The sequence below is a fragment of the Schistosoma mansoni genome, chromosome 2 (assembly GCF_000237925.1).
Source record: "Schistosoma mansoni strain Puerto Rico chromosome 2, complete genome".
NCBI classification, from domain to species: domain Eukaryota; kingdom Metazoa; phylum Platyhelminthes; class Trematoda; order Strigeidida; family Schistosomatidae; genus Schistosoma; species Schistosoma mansoni.
Window position 1 is genome coordinate 7,097,349 of NC_031496.1, and position 25,262 is coordinate 7,122,610.

Genomic DNA, 25,262 nt, shown 5'->3' on the forward strand with positions numbered 1-25,262 from the left:
GAAATACTTTTCCATGATTCTTTTTACGCTAATATTAGCTGAGAGAGGGGATAAGTAGTACTACCATTTAGAAAATCACACGACTTGTATGGGTATGATCCTCAATGAAGATGACTAACACAATCACAGAGTTATAATCATATTTTAGCAGACTGACTTCAAATAAGTTGAAGTGTATTTTCTAGGTTTTAACGCTAACCAATATGTAAAACTTTTTAACAAAAGAAAAGAAAACCCAGAAAAAATAAGTAGTCCAATAGTTTCTGAAGTAAGACAAATATCCACTAATGTTACCGGCAACGATGACTAGTGATACCAGTCAGCTACTCAAAATATGAAGTAGATGGATCATGGATAGAACTCGTGACGTATCAGTTGAAAGATGAGTACTTTTATTGCATATCTAATAGGACGAATCAAATATCAAGTACTTTATAGTTTTCGAAGACTTACTAGTTAACTGGTCGTATTCAACTCCCCCCCCCAAAAAAAAACGCATGAAATAAAAAGACAATCGATAAACATGTAAACTTACTAAATTTTTATAGAATGTAACCAATGCATACTATCAGCGGTAATCATATTATATTCTTCATTAATTACTGATAATGTACTATTATTCATTGATCGATATAAGTAATTTAATCGACATAATATTATAAATAATAATGGTAAATGTAAACTATTCTGTATACACATAGATACTAATAAATCAGAATGTAGAAAATTCAATTTATTTTGTAAGAAATAAATATGTGAATAAATTTCACATATACCATAGAAACGATCTTTGGATGAAATTTCATTAGGAGCTGTATAAATGAATTAAAAGAAAAAGAAAAGAGATAAGATACATTGAAAAGAGAACATCATTTAATGAATAAAATCCAGTTCAATTAGAATAATGATGCAAAAAGGTCATAAGTCAAAGGTAGTACAGTTTCTTTTCTCTCTGACTTCATGGTCGTCCAGTAACAAGTCGAACTCATAAGTTACAAGTCTCAAGCCCCCAAATGCCCTGGTACGGCCGAGAGTGGGAGAGTTAGCTCTCCCTCTCGAAATGCTCTCACATGGCCCCGCGTATATAGCCTCTGTCAGGGAAGTCCTACTCACTAACTTCTCGTGACATTATTGTTGCTTACGGAATTGAGAGCACGAAAAGCGAATCTTCGGCGCTTCAACCGGGTTGGTGGACAAGGAGGGTCCACCTAAGGGAGTTGGAAAACCCTGATTCCAAACCAATGGTGCACATGGGCTCCAGTATCCTGAGGGAACAAATGACGTATGAATCAATCGTTGGTCACAGGCTACCATGGGACTACATCTCCTCACGATGCTCCACTGCCTTGTGGATCAAACCTTTAGGTCGAAGGCTCCGGGTGTGGCCCCCTAAGAAAACCACCTGCTTCAGTGTGGGCACCTGGGCAGTGTCGCAGCCCTCACACAAATCAAATGAGATTTGTGTGGTGCATATACATCTGGTGCCCGTTTGTACCAATATTCATGTATTTTTAAATAAATAAATTAAAAACTCAATGTTCGACTAGTTAACCAAACTCATAAAGACTATAATCTAGTTCGACGTCATAAATTTTTAAATGAAATATTCTTGATTTATACAAACGGCTTATTTATTTTCTAAAAACTGGTGTCTTCTATGGTTGACAGTATAGTGTATAATTTTATCTACATTAGTAATGAAAACTGTAGGGTTGACAAGATGGTGATTCATGTTCCCATTAATATTTGAGACTTAAAAGCTACTGTTATGTAGTTAAACTAAGCGAATCAATGTTATAATGAAGCGGAGGCATGCTTATCGTGGACATAGTTAAATAGGAAATTATTAAGTAAATAAACAAAAGTGATCGAGAAAAGAAACAACAATGTAAATCTTAACAAAGTTGGACAGTAGCTAACAGTAAAATCTAGGACGCATGTTTCGCCCTATTTGAGACTTTTCAGCTAGATGTATTTAGCATGCCCGCGTTGATATTCATACTGGGATTCGAACCCAGTAACTAGTGCTTTAAACACCGAGAGGTTATTCATTGAGTTAATGAGTCCACATAATCACAAACTTGCACAACAGGTATATATTTTAGGTGTAATATAAATCCCCAAATGCCTTGGTACGTCTGAGGGCGGGTAGAGTCCGTTCTCCCTCTGGAAATGCTATCACATGCTCACACGTAAACAGTCACCGCCAGGAAAGTACTACTCACTGCCTTCTCATGGTGGGGGTGTTGTCTACGAAATCGAGAGAACAAAAAAAGAATGTCCGGTGCTTTAATCAGATTGGTGGGCACGAAGGGTTCACCTAAGGAAGTTAGATAACCTTGATTCCTAACCAATGGCGCACATGAGCTCCATTATCATAAAGGAACAAATGCCGTATGAACCGATTGTTGGTCACCGGCTAACATAGTACTAACCAAAGACTTCAATGCACAGGTCGGGTGTCTGGGTACAGAGGAGAACAGTTTAGGTGGCTAATGAGGACTTGTTGGTCGCAGGTCAGATAACGGTGACCGTCTACTGAAACTATGCGTAGTTCACATCCTTTTTATGGCTTGCACTAATTATTGGCACAGTTATCGCCAATATGTTACCTGGCGTCCTCCTCCTGGATCTCAAGCCTAGACTCAGACTGATCACATTGTTTGCATCAACCTTATCTTACGATTCAGTGGCCAATAAATTCATCATCCTAAACGGATCAATGTCAGCAACTTGGTTTCAGCTTTTGTTACAACTAAATATCAAATCGAGCTGTATTCAAGGCTAGCCATCAGCTCACTGAAAATTTTAGGTGAGCATTGGTTGCAATTGTATGACGCCATGAAAACGGCAAGTAAAGTCGTTTGCGGCTTTGCGAAACGTTCCGCTTATAAGCACTGGGTTTCTTCAGGCACCTAACAAATCATTGAGGCCCGTCTGCCTACTCCGGGTGACCGCGAGTCTGACTATAAACGAAGACTGTTACGTAACGAAATTGGGCAAAGCTTGCATAAGGACCGAGAAGCCTGTTGGTCGGAGCGTGCCAATGAGTTAAAAGTAGCAGCTGCATCTGGTAACTGCCGGAAGCTCTTTCAATTCATCTGAGTTACTGGCAGCAAGAAGTCTGGCGTGAGCGAAACAATTTGTGAAGATTATGGGAGGACAGTCACTAACATATATCGACGTCTTAGATGATGGATGGAGTTTTTGAGAAGCAGTTCAATTGGTCTGCTGCTATGGCGACATCGATCAGACTGTCCTATGGCAGTACGTGTCCATAGGTATGGCATGTGCTTTGCACTTTCCAAGTGCAAATTACCTTTACAAGACTGGCAGGAGCATAAATATGAGTTCACTTTTTGTACTGAGCAGACAAATGTAGTCGAGAGGTTCGTGTATCTGGGTAGCTGTGTAAGTGATGGTGGTGGTGTGAGTGATAAGATAAATACACATATAGTGAAAGCCAAAGCGGCTTATGCTAATATGAGCCTTCGTGATGTTAGTCTGGTTGTAAAAGGTCGGATCTATAATGCGTTGGTGAGAGCAGTTTGCTCTGTGCTTGTGAAACCTTGCCTCTCTGAGTTGAGGATGTTAAACGACTCTCTGTATTTGATCATCGTTGTCTTCGAAGGATTTTCTAACATTCAGTGGCAACACAATGTTAATAATGTAGAGGTTCGGCATCGTGTATTCGTGCGCAGCGACGATAATTCAATTGATGTCACAATCTTGAAACACCGACTTCAGTATCTTGGACATATCCTAGGAATGTCGTATCGGTGAATCGTACATCGTGCATTATTTATCGACGCTTAGACTGGTTGTAAAATGTAGAGAGATGATCAGTGTATACACTAATTCCTGTTCGTTGTTGTTTTCCTTTCTTTACAGCCTCATTGTTATTATGCAGCACATATGTATTTGGTACCCCCTTTGTACCAATAATATTTATGTGTTCAAATAAATAAATAAATTCATAAAAAAAAGAAGAAAATTACCATTATCAATAACAGACCAAATTGTTGCATTCAATAATTGTACAAATCGACTAGCTGTTATTTGATCTAATAATGAATTCATTGATAATAAACTATATATTAATGGTTTTGATAAACATGCATTAATTGAATGTGGCATTATAATATTACTAATAATATCCATATTAGTAGTAAATGATAAATCTTTATTATTATTATTATTATTCATTTGTGTATTAATAGTTAAATTATTTAATAACCAAAATATAATTGCATTGATAAAATAATCAGGGATTGTATAGACAAGATTCTTATTATTATCTTGTTTAGTTAGATGACGATGATGGTGGATTTTAGAATGTTCTAATTTCGATAAAAATTCCACACGTGAACTAGAACGATTCACTAGTAGAATAATTTCATTACATAATTCAACAATTTGTTTAAATTCTTGTGAAGTTGATTTTCCTAAAGAATTATGAGAGAAAAAAAAACATAAAATTAGGATCTATATATATGTATATAATGTTGGATTTATGAGTCGATCTAAGCACTGGACAGCCGTTTCGTCCTAGTATGGAGCTCCTCAGCAGGGAACATCCATGATTACGAAACAACTGTCTTATGCGTCTAGGTTTTCAATAGATGGTTTAACTTAGGTCGACTAACAAATTCAATTTTTAAAATAACATAATCTTCACAAAGCCATATACTAATAATAATCAATATTTGTGAGAATATCTGAATAAAATTTAGGAAACAATTTATTATTTAGTATTTCTGTAATCTGTTTGAACAGATAAAAGATATTGCTAATTAAAGTGTGGTGTGGGTTACTGATATCCACATAAGTAGTATATGGTGATGATCGGGCATTAAATGTATTTCAGTAGAAGATCGATAAGGAGAGAACGGAAACGGCATGTAATTGGTACGAAAATGCATGAACAATAATAATCGGGGACAATGAACTGATATTTGCAGAAGGAACGATCAAGATTGAGACAATTGATTGTTATATTGCAAATTAACTGTTCACTATATGGTTCTCATATTTCAATGAGATATTCTGTACTTTTGTGCTAAAATACATTCGATTGTCCCCGCTCGTGTTCTTGTTCACTACAGTAGTGTCATTTTTAGACGTTTCTAAGCCATTATAAACTATAAATATCGTGTATTTTTTTTTACATAAATGAACTAACTTTAGAAATAAAATGTTTTGAGAATTTCTCTTTTCTGACTTCAGTTATGGTGTTAAATGTCAAGTACTGTAGTAGTCTAGAAATTGGCTAGGAAGTTAATATTTTAGGCTTTTGCATTATAAATCGACTCAAATACAAATATATAATTACAAGTGATAATTTTCGATCATCCTTCTTGCATTCTGTTTATCTCGCCAACGTCTGTCTCACAAGTCATCACACATTAACTGTGCTTATCGAGAGAACATTTGTGGTGGGAAAACTCGAGTTCTGTCACACTTTCAAAGCACAAATTTCAAATCGCATCACGCCATCAATTTCGTCAACTGATTGAAATATTGAAGAACTGATCGCATCATGTGAGGACTGAATAGTTACTTTATTTCAGTGTGAAAATTCTCAGTTAAAAAGAATAATAATAACCAATCAAGTATGTTGCTATTGCTAGTTAGATATGAATATATGTTTCAAAGTTCTGATAACGAGTTGTAACTTATCAAGTTAATCAGGTTAGGAAAGAGTGAAACCGCATAAGATAACTATTGCACTGTACAGTAAGCTAACTGAAATTGAGCGAATGAGTGATACCGTATTTTTCGCAAGTTCCAACGGTGCTGGATTCAATCTCCTATGAAGTCATGACTGAGTAATGATGTTAAACAAAGATGAACTAGTTATCCAGTGATTTTTAAAGTTGGACAGTAGAATACAGGATGCGCATCTCATTCCATTTCCAACACGTCAGCCGGATATAACTAGCACATCTCAGTGTTGATATTCACACTGGGATTCGTACCTTTCAATTCAAATGTCCAATGGATTATCCATTGAACTACTAAGTCTACACCATAAAATGACTATATCAAGGCTATCCGCACAGAATTCGCTTTCTGATCAGTTTTATTCCAGGATCTAAGATACTATTTCTAAATAATGAATAAAATCAACTTACGCCATCCAATTTGACCTGATACAGATTCTAATTCAGATAATAAATTACATATACGTAACCAGGTTAAGATTTTGACAACTTGTGAAGGATGTAGTTGGGATTTTATTAATGAATCATTGTCTGTAGAAGTTGACGATGATAAAATTGTCGTTGTTACCGATGAACTTGTACTAGGATTTAAATTATTAGTCAAATTAAGCATCATTGATGACATTCTATTCCAAACAATTGAAAATATTGATGAATCAGTTCTTGATGTTGATGATAAAGAAGATAATGGTAACGATGATGACGACGATAGCATATGAGTTTTGACAAATGAACTCAAAAAATAATCTAACATAAGTAAATCGTCTAATTCATTCGATGGTAAAGGATTATCACATAATATAGAATATCCTAAAAGACTAGTGATTTTACGTAAATAAGCTGAACGTTTCGAATGTAAAGAAATATTCACATTGGATGATTTATAATCATTTGATGATAAATTATGAATATTTGGATAAAGTCCAGTTGTTGATGATTGGATTGTAAATGAAGAATTCTGTGTAAAAGTGAATAGATCTGAAGATTTGGAAATCATACCTCCAGCTGCCGCTAATAAACTATCGATTTATATCAATTTTTATGGAAAGAAAACGAAAAAAATGTTTAAATAGTGATTTTTTTTCTTGACAAAGGAATTTGTTGCATAAGACAACTTCAACGGAAAATTGATAAAAAGATTAATTCAGATTAGAGAGATCTAGATTACTATTTTAGTGATATCTGTAAAGCAACTTGTGAATCGAATCTTAATTTCACGTATAATTTTAATTCACACTATTAATTCGAAAAGATTATTAAGTTGGAGTGAATTACATATTTAATTTAAAGATAACAAAGCTACGCTGCAAACAATTGAGATAGCTATGTATTCGAATGAATTTAATTTGGTGAGAGAAGTCTATGAAACGTAGTAGATGGTTATATTTATATATTCTAGTTGTACTACTTATAAGTAGCTAGTATTTTATTGTACAATTTCATATTCTAGATCAGAAGGGGTTTTGTGGAGATTTCAGTATTTTCGTAGTTGAAATCATGAAACCCCTTCTGATCTATAATCATATGCTCATTAGTGACTGACTTCAAGAGACATTTCCTGGAGTTCTAGTGAGAAGCACTAACCAGTGGAGTTCGACCAGGTATGTTGGGAGATATCAACTCACTGAGGACATTGGTGAATAGTTGCTCAATTTCGTAGATTGGTTGAAGTTAGACATTAACACCGTTGGATGATGGCCGACTCAGTGGTCTATCGGTTAAGTGCTCCGGCACGAGACTGATAGGTCTTGGGTTCGGATCTCGCGAGGCGGGATCGTAGATGCGCACTGTTGAGGAGTCCCACAATAAGACGAAACGGCCGTGCAGTGCCCCCAGGTATTTCATGGTGGTCTAGCTTCAATCGACTCATGATTTCTACTACGAAAATTTCATATTCGCATTTTATTGATTGACTATGAACTGACCACATTTATTATTGGTTTGTATAATTAAAAAAAGTTTGTATTGACCATTTTTAGTGATGCTTGTGCTACGTATTGACTGTTATTTCTAGTTTTATTACAACTATTTTAAACAAATGATGATGTAAAGCGAAAAAGAAAAGGCGAATAAATAAATGAATAAACTTACCCAAATAAGCGTCCTTCCATAGTTGTCGGTGGCATAAGAACATAGTAAGCTGGTATATTTTGTTCAGTTAAATACGATAGAATAAATATATAACACGACTCACTGACTATAGATAAATCTAGAGAACTTTGAATATTTTCCATGATAATTTTCAGTTGAGTTTTTATCTATTACAAGAATTAACAGAAAATTATTGATAATGAATGAATCAGATGAAAAGTTGAGGTTCTCTAAACAAAAACTAGAATGTATATATATTTCCCATAATTATGTCTAAGGACTTTATATAATATTTGTTAATTGTATGATATGGATAAATGTTTCATATGGGTACGTAAGTTTATTCAACTATTTGAAGCGAAAGGTACTGGATTCGAGTCCCAGAGTGAACACCAACTCTGAGATGCAGGTACATCCAGCTGACGAGTCCCAAATAGGACGAAACGCGCGTCCTGGATTCCACTGCTAGCCACTATCCATCTTTGATTACCATTTTAATTGCGTTTATAATGTAATTCCTGTTGAACATCACCTATTCACAGATAAAAGTTATAATTTAAGAGAGTATGAGCTATTTCTGGACATAAACAATTTGCTGGTTCAATATAGACCCATGATCGGATTCATGTGTTTTCCTCGTTTACTGTCAGAATCATCAGTAAGACAATTTTGGGCAAATAAAACTGAAAGAGCTAAATAGGTGTGAATGTTGTTCAATGACTACTACTCATAACATTATTATTTAATAGTATATTTCACAATAACAATAATAGTAATAATACCAATTATTATTATTATTATTAGTAGTAGTAGTAGTAGTATTACCATTGTTATTAATGGCTTTATTCAGTATTATATTTTTGGTATAATATAAAATTCCCAACAAAAAGCAGTTCAAAAAGTTTCGTTTTCTTATTTCTTGATCGACCCCAACAATAAATACTGAGTGAGCACCAGTTAGGTGTTAATAGTCCGAGAATCGACATCTGAATAATATTCATTATTTGCGATGCATATTCCCAGCCTCCACGATGTCTCTGATTGTGCTTTTTTTGTAACTTGTACAGAGAAAGGTCACACACTTTTCATAAACGTGTCTGAATGGGTTATGTGATTAATAGATAAAATGATGTGTTAAAACAAACAAAAACAGATAACTTGTTGAAATATCTAGATGGAAAGAACAGGTAGCCCAGATATTCAAGCGGACTGCCAGTATGTTTTAAGGTGTTCAAATGAAGGAGTTTTTAATCACAAACTAACCATTACCAGATGCAAATGTATTCTATATCCTTACTAAACTGTCGTTTTACTTCTCTTGTTCTTTTCTCTTCTATATTTTTCACAATTCCCCAAAACACAAGACACCTTCAAGTTAGACTTAAATCTATCACACGCTGAACGTTACAATTATAAGATTCAAAAATTAAATAAATAATCACATACTAAAGTACGAGTTTATCTGTTTAAGAAAACATTAATTCATTTTTGAATATCCATAAACATGTTTAGATAATAGGTTATGAACAATACCTTTACAGTGATAAAAGTAAACAGGTATAACAAGGTGAGATTTGAGAATTTTAACCGCTGTTTTCACACAGTTTATGAAGTTTAGTGAGTTTACCTAAGCTACTCTACATTCATTAGAGTGACTTCATAAATTAAAGCTGTTTGTTTTATAACAGCCAACGATATCACAGGCTATTCAGAATTTACTAGAAGGGTTCACTAGTAATTTAGTAAGAAGCTCTAGTAAGTAGCTTTAGTAAGAATCCGTAACCAGTCGGGGTTCAACAGTGTTGGGTGTAAGGGAGTTACTCATTGAAGACAATGTGAGATGGTTGTATAATATCGTCAACTGATTGACGTTAAGCATATAAGTCAATCGAACGACAGTTCAGTGGTTAAAAGATTAAGCACTCGATGGGAGGCCTGAAGGCCCTGGGTTCAACCTCCGGTGGGGTTGTGGATGTGTTCAGCTAAGGAATCCCAAACTAGAATGAGACGGCTATTCAGTCCTTCGTAGTTCTCAACGGTTATCTAATTAAGGTCAGTTCGCGGTTTAAACTGTAAAAGAAGTTTTTATGATAACATGTAATAAAAAAACAATTTAATTAAATAAATTTATCTATGTGAATATAACACCTACATCTTTGTTAATATCATTCGTCTGTAGGTTAGAAGCAATTAATACAATTAAAAATGTTAATGAATTAACGTATGCTTCGTCCATTTTAATCATAGAATTTTCCAGATGTAGTGTATTCGATTGGTTAATAAGCCAGGGACGTTGTCCTGGTACATTAATTGATTGATTACTACTTGAGCTATTCTGATCAAACCACCATTGAACATTAGAGAGTAGGCAGATCAGAAAATTTGATGCCAATTCTTTAATTGATTGACGATTGACAAAATTATCACAGTTCAAAAGTAGCTGAGTATAAGTACAAAAGAAGGGGAGGGAGTACGGGAATAAAGCGAAATTAATGATATGATTTAAAATATATACATCAAGTTATTAACTGGTCTTTAAAAACAGAAGGTATGCGCTTGTAAACATATGATGATTATATAATGATCGAATTTGCATTGATGTGATATACAGCCGAGTGAAAATTACCGATGAAAACCAAATTTGCATAGTTGAAATCATGAGTCAATTGAAGCTAGACCACCATGAAAAACCCGGAAGCACTGAACGGCCGTTTCGTCCCATTGTGGGATTCCTCAGCAGTGCACATCCACGATCCCGCACCCAAGAGATTCGACTCCAGGACCTACCAGCTTCGCGCCGGAGCACTTAACCGATAGACCACTGAAAACTAACTCCCAGGACAAACAGACACAAAAAGGGGGAAACATGAGTAATTAAAGTATTTCTTTCTCTTCATATTACAGACCAACTAGGAAAAAAACTACATCAAACTCTTGTCAAAAGGTTTAGTTAAGAACCAAGTATAGATAATCAAAAGTTTATTGACACAAATACGCAATGGAATGAAGACATTTATAACATTATATGTGACGCACAAGGAGTACAGTCTATATTCTCTTGGTAATCAGCCATAGATTAAATTACTCAGCTACATTACTTTATTGAACATAACATTTAACATAGAAACGGATATGATTAAGGATCATTAGCACAGATGTATCTGTTTTCTAAAAAGTACTACGACCTTAACGTGTGTAGTTTTTGGAAAAGAAACATTCAACGGCACATTGAATAAACATAACTTTCATTACGAACTGATATCATCTGATGATCTACCAGAAACCAAGGCAGAAGCAGGTCGTTACTCTAGTCTAGTATAGAACTATGACACGCTCACAATCAAGCATGAAATCCAATCTAGAACCATTAAAATCTCACTGCGAGCACGATCGGCATTTTCAACTGTAATTGTAATTTCAACTTATTTAGATTCAGTGGCATAAACATATTGTACTGACCATGAAATCTCAATATATTTAGTTCGAATCCATGTAATCGTCGGTCTTTAAACTGTTGAAGAGTTTAAAACCATGAATAAACAGCCGCTCAATGTCACCACTGACAGTTTTTAATAGTTTTACAGCTAAAGTTAGTTCGTTATAAGTTACCTTCAAAATATGTGAGGAAACATATAAAACCACTTCGTCGAAATATCACCAAATACTGGGAATGAAATATATGAATACGAAAATTTAATATTTAGAAGAAGAAAAGTAGTGTATATATACACACTGTTGGGATCAATTTCGATTCATACCACTCAGAATATCCAACCATAGACTGTCTCATTGTAAAGCTCATTTTGTTATGATATGTAATTAATATGCTGCAATTATTACTACTCTGTCAATGATGGGTAATCCTAAATTATCTGTGATTTTTGTAATCAAACAATGATCAGGTCAAGAAGAGACTATATACACAAAGTTACCATGATCATTGAATCTAAACAGTCTAAATTTGGCTTCCATATATATGAAGTCAACGATAGACACCATTTAGATAGTATGAATTCCTTTTTCTCATCATTATTCTGATTAAAATCACCACTGTCATCATCCTGTTTTTCTTTCTCATTGATGGATGAATAAATTAGAAGAGGTAATGAAATTTTATGTATATTTTGTTTACATAAGTTGGTAGTAGTAGTAGACGATGTGGAAGTAACTGGTACCATATTTAAATTATCGCCGAAATTACTTGATATGCATGTTGTTGAAGTGAACCATATTAAAAATAAATTGATTAATTGATTTGACCAAATTGGATTACCATCAGTTGGGCAAACTATATTTAGTTATCAGAAAAAAAAGAAGCAAAACAAAAGAGAAATATCAAGGTAAAATACAATTAAGTGAACGTATGAATAAGATGGAATGAAACCTGTGTGGAAAAACAAATACACGAATGTTATAAGCAAAGATGGATGGTGGTTAGCATTGAAATCCAGGACGCGCGCCTCATCCTATTTGAGATTCGTCAGCATCCCAGAGTTGATGTTCACTCCGGGACACATGCCAATAAGAGACTAATCAATTTCAGTCTTAAACATTAATGGGATATTACAAATACATTATTTATTAATGAGAAAATTCAAACAAACAATACAAAATGAATTTAAATACATAAATGATTACTCATTAGTTTAAACGCTTCTTAATTGAATTATTTGACAGTTAGGATATTAATCAAGCTCTTAAACCAAAGCAAGTGCTCTTTTAAAGAACTTATTTCATCCGAACCCATTACTTGAGGCTATAATTTACGACACAATGGATCATTCTGTTAATGGTCTAGAAATGGAGTATCATTAGATGACTTCTCATGGTGGTAGGTAGTCAAAATAGAATATACTCTATATCGATGTAGCTAATTTACCAAGTGTAAGTTTCTATAATAGGCTTTGAGTCACATGTTTTGTGCGAGGGCTAATGACACTTACGACCCCTATGCCTAAACCGAAATAAGAGGGATGGAATCAGAAACTCAGACATACTATTTAGAAACTAAGTGGCTTAACCACTAGTCCACTTCGCTTCTTTAGCACATTAAAGCCTAGATACACAATCTAAAATTCTACCTGAAAAAACTCTTTATCTGTTAATCAAATGTTAGCTTCAAGTATCAAACTTTCTCCCCTCACTTTCACAAAAGTATCCTTGCCATGTGAAGACGAAGGGTATGAATTCTGTGGAAAAGGCTATAAAAGGATGGTGACAGCAAAGTATTACCAGAAGACCTCCCTGACTTGCAGCTGTGACAGGGCGTTAGGTAATGTTTTCTTATTAAATTGGTAACAAAGCAAATGTTCATACACTTGACTTTCAATCATACATTTGTGTTTATAAGGGATAGTGATAATGTCTCACTGAAAAAATCTAACTGTAACAGCATTTGAGATTGTATCCCGAAGGTTGGATGTCTAGTGATTTAGAGAGAGAGAAGGATAAGGATAGTAAACTATGATTCCCCACATCTACTTACCTTTAATAGCAGAATTAAGACATTCAGAGAATCCTTTTAAACAACATTTTGCATACACAATAAAAGATGATGATGATTGATATGATGTTTGTATTGTTGTAGATGACGATGAAGTTGTACTGGATTCAGTTGTATTATTCGCTTTGCCATTGTAATACAATGTTATGCATTTTTGTAAAATACAACCAAAAACTTGTATTAACATGTCTATAACGATGGATTGACCTATTGTTTACAAAAGAAAAAGATATAAACTTCAAGATAACAATAAATATTTAGGGTTATTTGATAAAAATATAATCGCTGTGATTAAAAGTATAACTCCACGTTTTACCATTTGAGAGAAGATATAAACAGATTATTGGTATTATTTGATCGTGTTATAGTTTCTCTTATTACGACCCAGCTATTCCTATTGCTTAGTATTACTGTATACCAATTCACTTTACAAGTCCCCAAATCAGAATACGATTGAACAGGAATGAAATTATATTTCGAATAATAAGGTTAGATGGAAGTAAGAAGCACAATAAGAGAAATATATACTAACTATAACTATACTAAGTTATAGTTTTTACATCAGAAGATTCTAGAGTCTTCTCCAAGTATCAATTAACGCTGACTGGACAAGAAATAGCCAATCAGCGTGCGCCCCAAAAATGCCCTGGTACGGCCGAGAGTGGGTAGTGTCCGCTCTCCTTCTCGAAATGCTCTCACATGGCCACGCGTATATAGTCCCTGCCAGGGAAGTCCTACTCACTACCTTCTCACACCATGGGTGTTGTTTACGAAATCGAGAGGACGAAAAGAGAATGTTCGGAGCTTTAACCGGGTTGGTGGACACGAAAAGTTCACCTAGGGGAGTTGGAAAACCCTGATTCAAAACCAATGGTACACATGGGCTCCAGTATCCTGAAGGAACAAATGGTGTATGAATCAATTGTTGGTCACTGGCTACCATGGGACTGCATCTCCTCACGATGCTCCACTACCTTGCGGATCAGCCCTTTAGGTCAAAGGCTCCAGGTGTGGGCCCCTAAGAAAACCACCTGCTTCAGTGTGGGCACCTGGGCAGTATCACAGCCCTCACACAAATCAAATGAGATTTGTGTGGCGCATGTATATCTGGTGCTCTCTTGTACCAATATTTATGTTTAAATTAATAAAATAAATAAACTGTGTTATCAGTAATTCACACAACTTTTCCTACTGGTATGCCTTAATGTATATATCAATTGGTTGATTTTAAGCTGATAACCACATTTCAATTGACAGTCGTTCTGAATAATCATTTAATGTAAAACGGACAATTAATTTACCATTCTGTATAGATAAATGATCACGTAATATGCAGCATCCAATTTTTTCGCACAACTGACAAGCTAGTATCATTAGAAAATGAATAATCGTTTGTATAGTTTGAGACGAGTTATTTTGTAACATTGAACAACATTCATCGATTAAAACGTTTTGTGTATCACGTAACGGTGATAACGATGTCACTGGTGAAGAATTAACAGCCGAAGTCAATCGCCTATGTACATGATTGAGTAATTGAGTTAACTGTAAATAGAAGCAAAACACTAGCAAAGTGAGAGCGAACGTGTGTAACAGATACAAACAAAATGACGAAAAATAAATACTGAGATAATAAATTTTATCCAGTTTCTTTTTAAGTGTCAAAACTTAAACAGTTTATTATTTCCCAGATATATGGTAAAAAATCAATAGCTGCAAAGGTGGGTCATTAATTTAGGAACTGGGGTTAGAATTATTAAGTTGTAAGTTCAAACATGTTATAAATAATTCAGCGCAGATAGACGGATGACACAATTATGATACACTTCGCATCCAATGTGTAACACTCAAAGGTAGGTATGTAAATCTGTACTTGATAAAAGTCTTATTAACAGTCATGGGAATCACAACGGTTCCTGTTTCCCAGTGTAAGCCATAGAACCACGGATACAACAAAGGCAACACTTAAATAACAGAGACTCTACCATAGACATAACTCAAACGAACTAATGTCGATGAAACGACATTTAAGTTAGGAATAAACTAACTAAACTATAGAAATATATGTCGAAATAAGTTTGTGTAAAACTTGCTTGTTCAATGGACAGAGTTGTAGAGCCAGAATTAGTGCTTATATCAGCGATCAGCAAATCTTGAAACAATATCCATATGTCAAGATATTTAGGGTTACTAAGATCTATCAAAAGAGAACATGGAAATTAATTTACAATTAACTAATAAGACAACTTAATTGCAACAAACAATGAGCTAAATAATAAACCGTAATACTGATAATGTTAACGCTACATTTGGAAGCCAACAAACAACTATTGATTGAGAGTTTAGTATATAAACAACAATAAACCATTCAAAACAGTTATAAATAGTATATATTTTATAAAATTCTGAATAGTTTTAGGTACATTAACATCACACATTGACAAGAAGTGTCAAACTTTAGATTTCGATGAAATGAATAGTTGGCTATGCATACATAAGGTATGTTATACCATGCTTAAGTAGTTACCTATCATTCGGAGTGAAAAGATGAACACAATAAAAAAGCAATTGTATTTTTTCTGTATGATGAAAACCGGTCAAACGCAGTTAGATATATCAGTAACACGTATTGAGTGAAATTTTCAACAATTGAAGTGAAAGTTTTGTACATCTGATCCCAACGCCAATAAGCACTACGGAGAGAGATAGTTAATCGCGTTTTAGTTATTTGATTCGTTTATGTAGAAGAACCATAACGAGAGAAGGATACACACAGCTGATCTGTCATCAGAAGGAGGATGGTACAACTTATTGTAACAGAATGATTATACTACAAAAGGTGTCTGGGCTGGACTAAAAAATTAATTGAATCCAAGATCGTTGATTTGGGGCTCAGCTGTGATCAGATCTGAGGATCCAAGTTCAGTCAATTATATAGTCGAGAGTCTTAAGCTAGGGTAAAAATATATTTTATTCTTAGATCCTCAAACATTCTTCACCGTGAGATGCTGGTCGAGTAGGAATAAGCTAGAGGAAAGATAGAAGTGGCCAAAAAAGACGTGGTATCATTTCATGAAGTCATCAACTGTTAGATTGAACCAAGCTGGTAAGTATAGAGTACCTGGTTGGAGTTCACATGATAATCGCGATCAGCGGTTAGAGATATTGGATAACATGACTCAGAATTAGTCCTAATGAGGCAGGTGGATTCACTCCTTTTCTGCCCCTATATTAAGTTGTAAAATTATTTAATATTTTCTATTTCTCAAATAAATCATTTCTTTTGCAGCCATATTATACAGTGTTTGGCCTTACTACTGATATTATTATTTCTGCTCAATTGCCATTGAGTTTGTTAATTTTATCTTGCTGTGAAAATGAGGTATGATAACTTGGACTGACGTATATTTGTGCTGAGTTTTATATTGACTAAAGCCGACTGACTACATGGTTACCTTATATTAAATCAAGGTGGGAATAGGTCCAAAACCAGTGGATCTATGAAAGTTTCAGAACTGCGTACTAGTGTCGAAAGTTATTTCAGATTCACTTACTTTGTAACAATAATTCGAATGCTAGAACAAACATATCCGGAAAGTGGTTTGTTAACAATGCTTTCAAATGTACAATACAAAGCTGGAGAAGAATAAATGGGATAGATAATAAGAGAATAATTAGATGACTTTTAAAGATTAATTTAAAATAAGAAATTTTTTGTCATGAACTAAAGTCAACCGAGAAACCATTGGAAACAAGAGAGGACTGGAGAGCTATTTCACTCCCATGACTCTGTCAGAGATGTTACTTAGGACTATCAGATATCGAAGCTAGAGTTTTATATTTAAGCCTTGTTTTGAAGTGCAGTAAGTCCTTATTCTAAAGTGAGCCTTTAGTGAACACACAATTATTGGAAATGTAGACTATTCAATTGTCTGAGCGGCTCAAGGTTAAAATGCTTATTGCGAGACCTAAAGGTCGTGAAGTGTATACCATGTTTGTGGGGTGGTGGTTATATACTGCTAAGGAACCTGAAACTAAAACTAAACAACTGCTTAGAATGTGACTCTCAATTATTCATCAGCTGACGTTAGTCCGTGACGAAAACTCTTCCAAATAACTATAGATAAGGGAAAAACAAATGATCATACATACTTATATATTGTTGTATCGTAAGCCCCATAAAATTTCACGTGACTAAATTGCAATCAAACACCAACTTGTACGACCTTGGCAGTGTGCCAAACCAATGACGGGTTAACCAGTAAGAACAGTCTACAGTCAATTCTGAGTCAGTATTGGTTCTTCTCCTCTAGCCTCGTCTGTTTGAGTCTAGAACACAATCTCGGCTTCTACTGTATGAATACTGTATTTCAGATATACACAGTTTAAATGCAAGTAAATCAGATTGCATCATGCCATAAAGTAGAATATAACAGTTATACAAGATCAGGCCAAAAGTGGCTGTGAGTGTGAGAGACTGTAACTAGTAAATTGGGAATAATTTAAGAATGGTAGATCGTATAATAGTAGTCAATAAGTCAAATGGAAACTCATAATAAGAAAGATAGAAATATATATAATCTCGTCACTTAATAGCTATATATATAACAGTCCATAAATAGTTCTCAGAAGTTACCCATAATTTAATCTTCCTCGGTAACAACACATGTTTAATTTATTCAGAGGAAGCGTCGAATAGCTGTTTAGTTCCATTATTCAGCTATGTGTAGTAGCTTCCAAGGTAATATAAATTCTTGCTAGTAGTGTAGTGGTTTTTGTACCCGGTTCTCAGATGCCAAGTTCCAGGTTCTAGCAATGGATCTAGACATCTGGGTTTGAGAAACCAAGCAGTATTGAAGTTTTAGTCAATAACTGCCCTCAGCAAATAAGACCTTAGGGCTTCTCGTGGAGCTCCCAGGGTCGTGTGGGCCAAACCTCTTTAGCTAACCTGGGCGGTCGAATGAGAACGGAATGATCCACCACTAGGTTGTGACCTGGATTACTAGGAGACTATACTTTGAGGCTCTGGAGTCGTGAAACAGACTGCCGTTTGTACATGCTTATGTGTATGAAATGTATATGTTTTAACTAGTGTATTTTGTGTATATAGGTAGTGTGAAAGGGGTATATACCGGGTTAGCTGAACTTGAATGAGTTAAGAGTAGACGGTCTGCGGAGGGACGATCATCAATCCGTGTAAGGGGGCAAAGGGGGATTCTTTCTTCTCAACCTAGTCTCCCAGGAAACCATCAAAACCACCATAGACGAGAGAAATATTGGATTACAAGTAAATGACAAGAACAAAAAAGTGAAGACCATCGAATATGGAATACGCGGATGATCTTTACTTGATCACAATAAATACCAAAGGTATCACATGTCTGTACGATGGAGTGCATATGTCTCTAGTTTGTGTATTTAATACACGCATATTTGAAATGCTTGCATCTATGCCTATGTATGTCATACTGGAAGGCATGAGATGAGTGTATATGTGTATGGTAAATAAATTAGAGTGAGATTGTCTTGTAAAAACCATTTTTGGGCGCTGTAAAATCTTCGAAAATTCATCAATTAAATGCGAATACGTTAAAATGTTTTTTGACAAGGAGACGAGACCGACAAAAGCTATTTAATTTCGTACACTCCTAAACATTTAAGTTTACACAAAGCATCGCATTTATTGCCTTGCTGCAAAACTGGTCGATAAAGGCCAGTAAAGACATTAGAGGTCTGAACATGATATACGTCATTGCTGAATAAACGATTAGTGTTACAGAAGGTCAACTAGTTGAATGGTAGCAGATTACTGATACTCGCTGGTGTGCACTAACCAATATAAGAACGTAAACGTTCATCAATACAAGACAAAGTTAATGTGCTGAACCGTTTAAAAGCATCAGAAAGCGATTTTTCAAAAAAATAAGGCCTACATACCTTATGTAAGTCATCATTTTCTTCTGAACAAGTAGAATTTATGTCTGATGAATAAACATTGGTTGTCTCTTCAATACATGTGAATAAAGCAAGCATTAACTGACTCCATTGTTTTTGACTAAAATGTTTAATTTCAATCGAAAACCAAGCTTTGAAGTTAATCTACAAACAAATACATATAAAGCACCCATTTTTCACGAACACAAGTTGGATACAAGTAAAGAGATAATGAGAACATTGTACCTGTTAATTAGTTATTATGACCATGAAATTCTTTAGTATGGATATAATTTTTATGAAAATTTCTACGGAAAACATTGTAACTACTGTTTTCAAATGGCTTTACATATCGCCCATAAAGCTGTCATATGTTGACATAGAACTAATACATACAGAAGTTTCTTTCATAAAAATTGAAAACTTTTAATTCCATACCATGAGTGCAGATACGCTTCACAATGAAAGTCAATATACTTCCAGAATATTATGAACGAATGAGAAGCATGCAAATGATTAGTTATGTTGCTGTCTATGAGAATACGACTAGATATTAGGAGGGGAAGAAGACAGTGTACAAAAAGGCAGACAATACAATGTTAAGTAGGTAAACGATGAAGTGTGAAACTATTTGATCTGTCGAAGACTAATCAATATGAAGAAGTTCTAATATTTCTAAGAGGGAGAGTAAAACTCACGTCCTATATGTAGAAATTTGACAAATCTACCGCGAAACTAGTCAAGATAAATAGAACAAAATTATAATTTTGACTGATTGGAGTTGGAAATATGAACTACCGAATTATAATTCAGTAGTTTAATAATATCATATTCACGAAGAGACCTAAAATGGCGAGACTAATTTATATACAAATCAATCAGATTTAGAATAATAGTTATTGAGTCTTGGCGCAAAATTCATCCACTCATTTGGCTAAATAGCATCTTGGCATTATAGCTGATGTCAGTTCGTGATAAAAACCCAGAATCTAACTCCTAACCCTAACGTCTATCTGTAAATCCTAATCCTGATTCCTCACATTAATTTATAGCTCTTAAGTGTCGTAAGTGGAATTCTCAAATGGTGTAGTCTTAATACCTAAAAGTTATCTTATTGAATCTTGTGTATAATCGTAGGTAGGCATCATTGAAAAGTTTTATTAATTAGTATGTAACTACTGTTCGCTATCTCATCTCCAATGTATGATGAAAATTACCATCAAGCAAACACAAAAATTATCTTTAATAAGAAAAATACTTACTTTTTCCAAAATACATAAAGCAGTTTGTGCATTACATCGAAATCTTATATCCATTAAACGTTGATAAATCGGCAGTAATGGATGTTGCTGACTTTGATATAATGATGATAATGACGATGGATTTGGTGGTATAAATGTTGATGATAATAAATTTGATAAATGTGGCAATGCAACCAACATATCCAACAATAATTGATGTTGAGTTGATAAATTTGTTAAAAATTCACTTGCTATAAATATCAAGAAAAGAATAAATAGTTGAGTAAAATATAAAAAAATGGATAATAATCTTGGTCAATTAAACGTAGGCCCAAATAATAAGCGGATGCTAGTGGTTGACAATGTGACTTACTTTCCTAAAGGGAACAAGATATATACATATTTATGAATGATTTGTACATACTCTCGATCCCTGTCTCTACCACTTTCGGTTTTCCCACTATAAGTGTGTTGAAGTATGTAGATAACTGATAAAAAGATTCAACCAGTCAGTTAGCTTTTTACAGATTTTATGTCAACAAAAATAAACACGGGACGGGTTTACATTTTACTACGATTTTGTTTGACATTAAAATTAAAAGTAATCGAGTTTAATTTAAAGATTTGAGTAGGATAATATACATTCGTCCTATTTCGGTAAGTCCTCATTAGCTGCCTAAATCCTGTAATATTTAAAAATCAAAATTACGTGGCATTTGCATTTTAGTTTTCCTGTATTTAGCATCGCAATTTGTAAAAGTAAGCGTGTAGCTTAGGATCAAGGTTAAAAAAAATCGTGACTAATTTTCAGCCAGTTCTTGGTTGATCAGAAAGCAGCTTTTGTAGATGAATAGTTTGTGAGAAATAAAGCAATAATGTTAAACAAAGTGCTGACAGATTTTACATGAATATCGAATCAATCAAAGTTCTCTACAAGTCATTCAACCTGTAAATTAAAAAAGTGACATGTAAATTTGCCCATATGGGTATATATTATCCGTCTCCTCCTTTTATGCAGGCTCAATTTAATTTTAAGTCCCCATATTGTTCTTGTTTAGGTATAGGTATTCAGGCTTAGGATTACAGGGTTTGAAGTTTTCATCATGAACATCATCTACAATTAAAAATGACCTGTAGCCGCATAGGTGAGTGGATTTCGCACAAAAATGAAAGAGTTGCTCTAGAGTTATTTCGCTTATAAAATATAGTACCGCCAGGTTAAGGTTTGTTTCAGCAATATAAGACTAGGGAGAGTGTCAATTTCCCTGTTACATATAGTCTACCGAGATGGCACTGAGTATTTGATAGGTTTAATACCATCACTTTATTCTGTGATAGCAAATATTAGTTTCTTGTTACTACTTTAAACGTTTTGAGCAGTATACAAAGGTACTTATACTGTTCGTTATACATAATATTTCAATTTCGCGCAAAAATCTTAAAGTCGAATTGTCGATTAAGACTGGCTTGTCTGTATACCATCTTCTTATCAGTTGTAAGCTTTTTGTAAAAAGACCTGAGTGTACGTAGTTCAAAGTTATTTATTCTACATAAATCTAATTATAAGGTCTATTACAATATTTGCACAGTTGGAAAATGGATGACCACCAATATCACACGTGCGACACACGAAGTAGTCTGAAATAAACAAAATGAGTAGTATTGTAATGTGTAAGACAGAATCAAGTAACTTCTTACCAAGTTCACCAACACACTTCGAAAGTACTTGCTTAGTTAATGGACATTGAAGTAAAGGGCCAGAAAGATTTTGACAAAGTTGTTGAAAACATTCCAAACCAATATTTTGTACTGCATTTAACTGATTATTGATAGAAGTATTAGTGGTAGTCGTAGAAGCGTAAGAAGGATATAATGAAGATGATGATGAAGATTCAGATGAAACATGTGTAACATTTGTATTGAGACTTTTTGATTCAGAGGTAATTAAACGTGATTTATGGATCAAGTAGCTGAATTTGCGTAAAACAAAATGCAAAAAAGATTACGTAATAACAGTGATGATGAATATCAATACGTATGAAGCTTGGGAAAATCTTAGGAGTGTTTATACTAGCTATTTTACAACTATACAACACTACATAAAGTTTAGTGTTGTCAAGACATGTAGCTTAGCGGTGGACAAGTCAATCAGTCAGTCATAACCAACGTAAAGTCTGGTATAAATGTGTACCGTTCTCATTGATCACACCACATTCGCATACAGAGAAGTAATTAGCAAGATGAAGAACAAAAGAGTAAGAGTAATAGCAGAACTAATGATAGTAGCAAAGGCTTAGCATAAGGATTCTACGTATTAAAAAGTGAGTAAAAGTATTGAATAAAAGTGAAACTGATGATGAAATCTAGGATACAGGTACATTCAGATGACAAATCATGAACAGGACGAAAAAGATAATACTAGATTCCCCTCTTAGCTGAGACCGATCTGCTCTGTTATTTATTGAATATTTAGTAAAAATCAACAGAAATCCTTGTCACTATTTGCAAAGAACGTTATCTGGGAGACTCAAATCACTCTTACTCGTACCAAAAGATAGAGAGATCTAACTTAATTAAACAATTCAAGTCACTAAATTTACTAATCAGCTAATAATACTACTAACCTGACTGCATTCTCCAACTGAAGTACAGTACGTGCCCAATTTACTCCAAAATTTGAACCCTCTGATGAGGTGGAAGTTGATGGTGGCGAAGAATCATTGTAGTTTAGAACATCACAGGCTGCAGTTCGTGATACATCTAGTGCCAATTTAATTAATTTGTCAGTATCAGATCTGTTCATTTGATATAGCTCATCAATCTCTTTATTTCGTTCATCTGTTTGATATTCACATGAAATATTAGTACCACCGGAGCACGGTTGATGACCAGGCATCCAAGAAGGTAGGACTAAAGTAGTAAGTAGAGAAAAAAAAGAAGAATTATGGTGCATAGCAGACTTAACTTGGAAATTTGAAAACATCATTCTGAACAAATGTTATACTGACAGGGGGAAAGGACACATCAAAGGATTCATTTCCAAAGGCTGACACTAACAATAGTTAATCACTAAGTAACAATCATTCTATGTGCCAAGTTACAATGAGGCTGTTAATCTAAGTGACTCGATATCGCGTGTACTATGTTTGGATGTTTGGCGATTGCATGATTTAAGTTTCGTGCTACTTGACACCCATTGAATTCTACAGGGAATGTCGATTCCCTCAAAATTGCAGGTAACCCTTGTTGAATGATGTTAAATAGGATGAACCCCAGGTCCATTATTTTCTGCCAACTACCTACAACTAGCAAACAACAACGGTTGACATTATCGAGGCTTATGTGAAATAGCTGAGTAAAAAGTACAGTGATTGAAAGATATGCTACATAAAAGTGCTTAAGTGAGAACTAATGCCTTTATATTATTGAATCGGATTTTAACGATCCACGCTTTCAACTTTAGCCAGAAAGATGAACATCATTAAGTACAATGGAGGACGACATCTGACTTATTCACATCTAAAACTATTTGCTTTTAATAAATAACTTATCATAACACAAAAAATTCAGAGAGTTATAATATTTGAAGGTAACAAACAGGTTTAACAATCTTATACATTCACAACATCACATAAGAGGAGAATCTTACAAAGATAAAATAATAAGGAAAGTAGTAGTCGTAAATTCAAGTCAATGGTAAAAACTAAAGAATACATGATAGTGGTCTTGAGTGCTGTTAGAGGTATGAGGGCAGTTATTCCTTACCGGTTGCCCATACCGTGGAAGGGTTTTTCTAAAGGTACTTGAAAAGAAAATTGGATTAGAGGTGGTCTTAATGACCTGAGAGCGTGACCGCAGTGCTCAAGGAACAACTGCTTGAGGTCGGTCACACACGACCTTTTTGTGGGTAGTTTCTGTGTTAGCTCCGTATTTGTTGGGACAAGACGAGGTGTGACTTTTTAGGGTCGACCTTTTCTAACCCCCATCCCTCCTTGTGGGAAGGCAGCATCGCTGTTTTGCTGGTTGTCTGAAGGAAACACCTTACTGCCGTCAAAGCTCTGTACAGTCAGCAGTACGACTTCGACTTTGGGTTTGCTGTTTTTAGTCTCACCGCTTGAGGAACGATTGTTTCAGCCAGTATAGCTCGATTGGTTCATCACGATAGGCAAGCCCGACCACCAAGTCAAAGTAGCAGCAAGAATACATGATAAATCTTGTTGAATAGTGGAAATGTACCCGGACTTCACATTATTTACAACGTACTTATTAGAAAACTGATCATTCCTTATATCAAATGATGTACCACCTTTCCTCAAAAAAAATAAGAACAAACTTACTTGATTGACATTCAACATATTGCAGTAAACTGACACGAACTGGAATATATAATTTTGGGAGAATATTTGTACAAAATTCATTTTGTAACTTTTCAATACATTCAATACGATTACACATTTGTTTAGCATGTTGACGTAGTGAATCTACTGTATCCTAATAAAATTTGAAATTTATTTTAAAAATAAATAAATAATCATATTATGAATATCATAAATACAATTGCACTTGTTTTTAAAAAGGATTATACAATTTTTAACAAGTTGAATTCACGAGTTTACCGACGTTATTACGTTATAGACCTACTTTTTTTACTTGAGTTAGTTCCGCCCCATTTTTTATTTCGTCCTATCTCATGTTTTTTTTTTTTTCCTTTTTCCCTCTTTTTAGTTTTCTTCTTTTTTTATCGTTTTTTTGTTTTTTTCCTTTTTAATT

General features: G+C 34.4%; 1 protein-coding gene across 1 annotated transcript in view; it reads right to left on the bottom strand.

Moving 5' to 3' along the window:
- Nucleotides 1–534: 534 nt before the first annotated feature.
- Nucleotides 535–25,262, bottom strand: part of Smp_212160 (hypothetical protein) — a gene marked incomplete at both ends in the record, with an annotated part of 52,422 nt that continues 27,694 nt past the window's right edge. The window contains 15 exons of the mRNA XM_018795511.1: nt 535–812; nt 3,999–4,090; nt 4,238–4,445; nt 6,135–6,349; nt 6,476–6,742; nt 7,815–7,981; nt 9,967–10,254; nt 11,747–12,102; nt 13,300–13,524; nt 16,872–16,953; nt 19,255–19,416; nt 20,514–20,743; nt 22,191–22,462; nt 23,117–23,402; nt 24,830–24,976. Of these exons, the coding sequence (XP_018649816.1) occupies nt 535–812; nt 3,999–4,090; nt 4,238–4,445; nt 6,135–6,349; nt 6,476–6,742; nt 7,815–7,981; nt 9,967–10,254; nt 11,747–12,102; nt 13,300–13,524; nt 16,872–16,953; nt 19,255–19,416; nt 20,514–20,743; nt 22,191–22,462; nt 23,117–23,402; nt 24,830–24,976 (3,275 nt within the window). The remainder of the gene's footprint in view (nt 813–3,998; nt 4,091–4,237; nt 4,446–6,134; nt 6,350–6,475; nt 6,743–7,814; nt 7,982–9,966; nt 10,255–11,746; nt 12,103–13,299; nt 13,525–16,871; nt 16,954–19,254; nt 19,417–20,513; nt 20,744–22,190; nt 22,463–23,116; nt 23,403–24,829; nt 24,977–25,262) is intronic.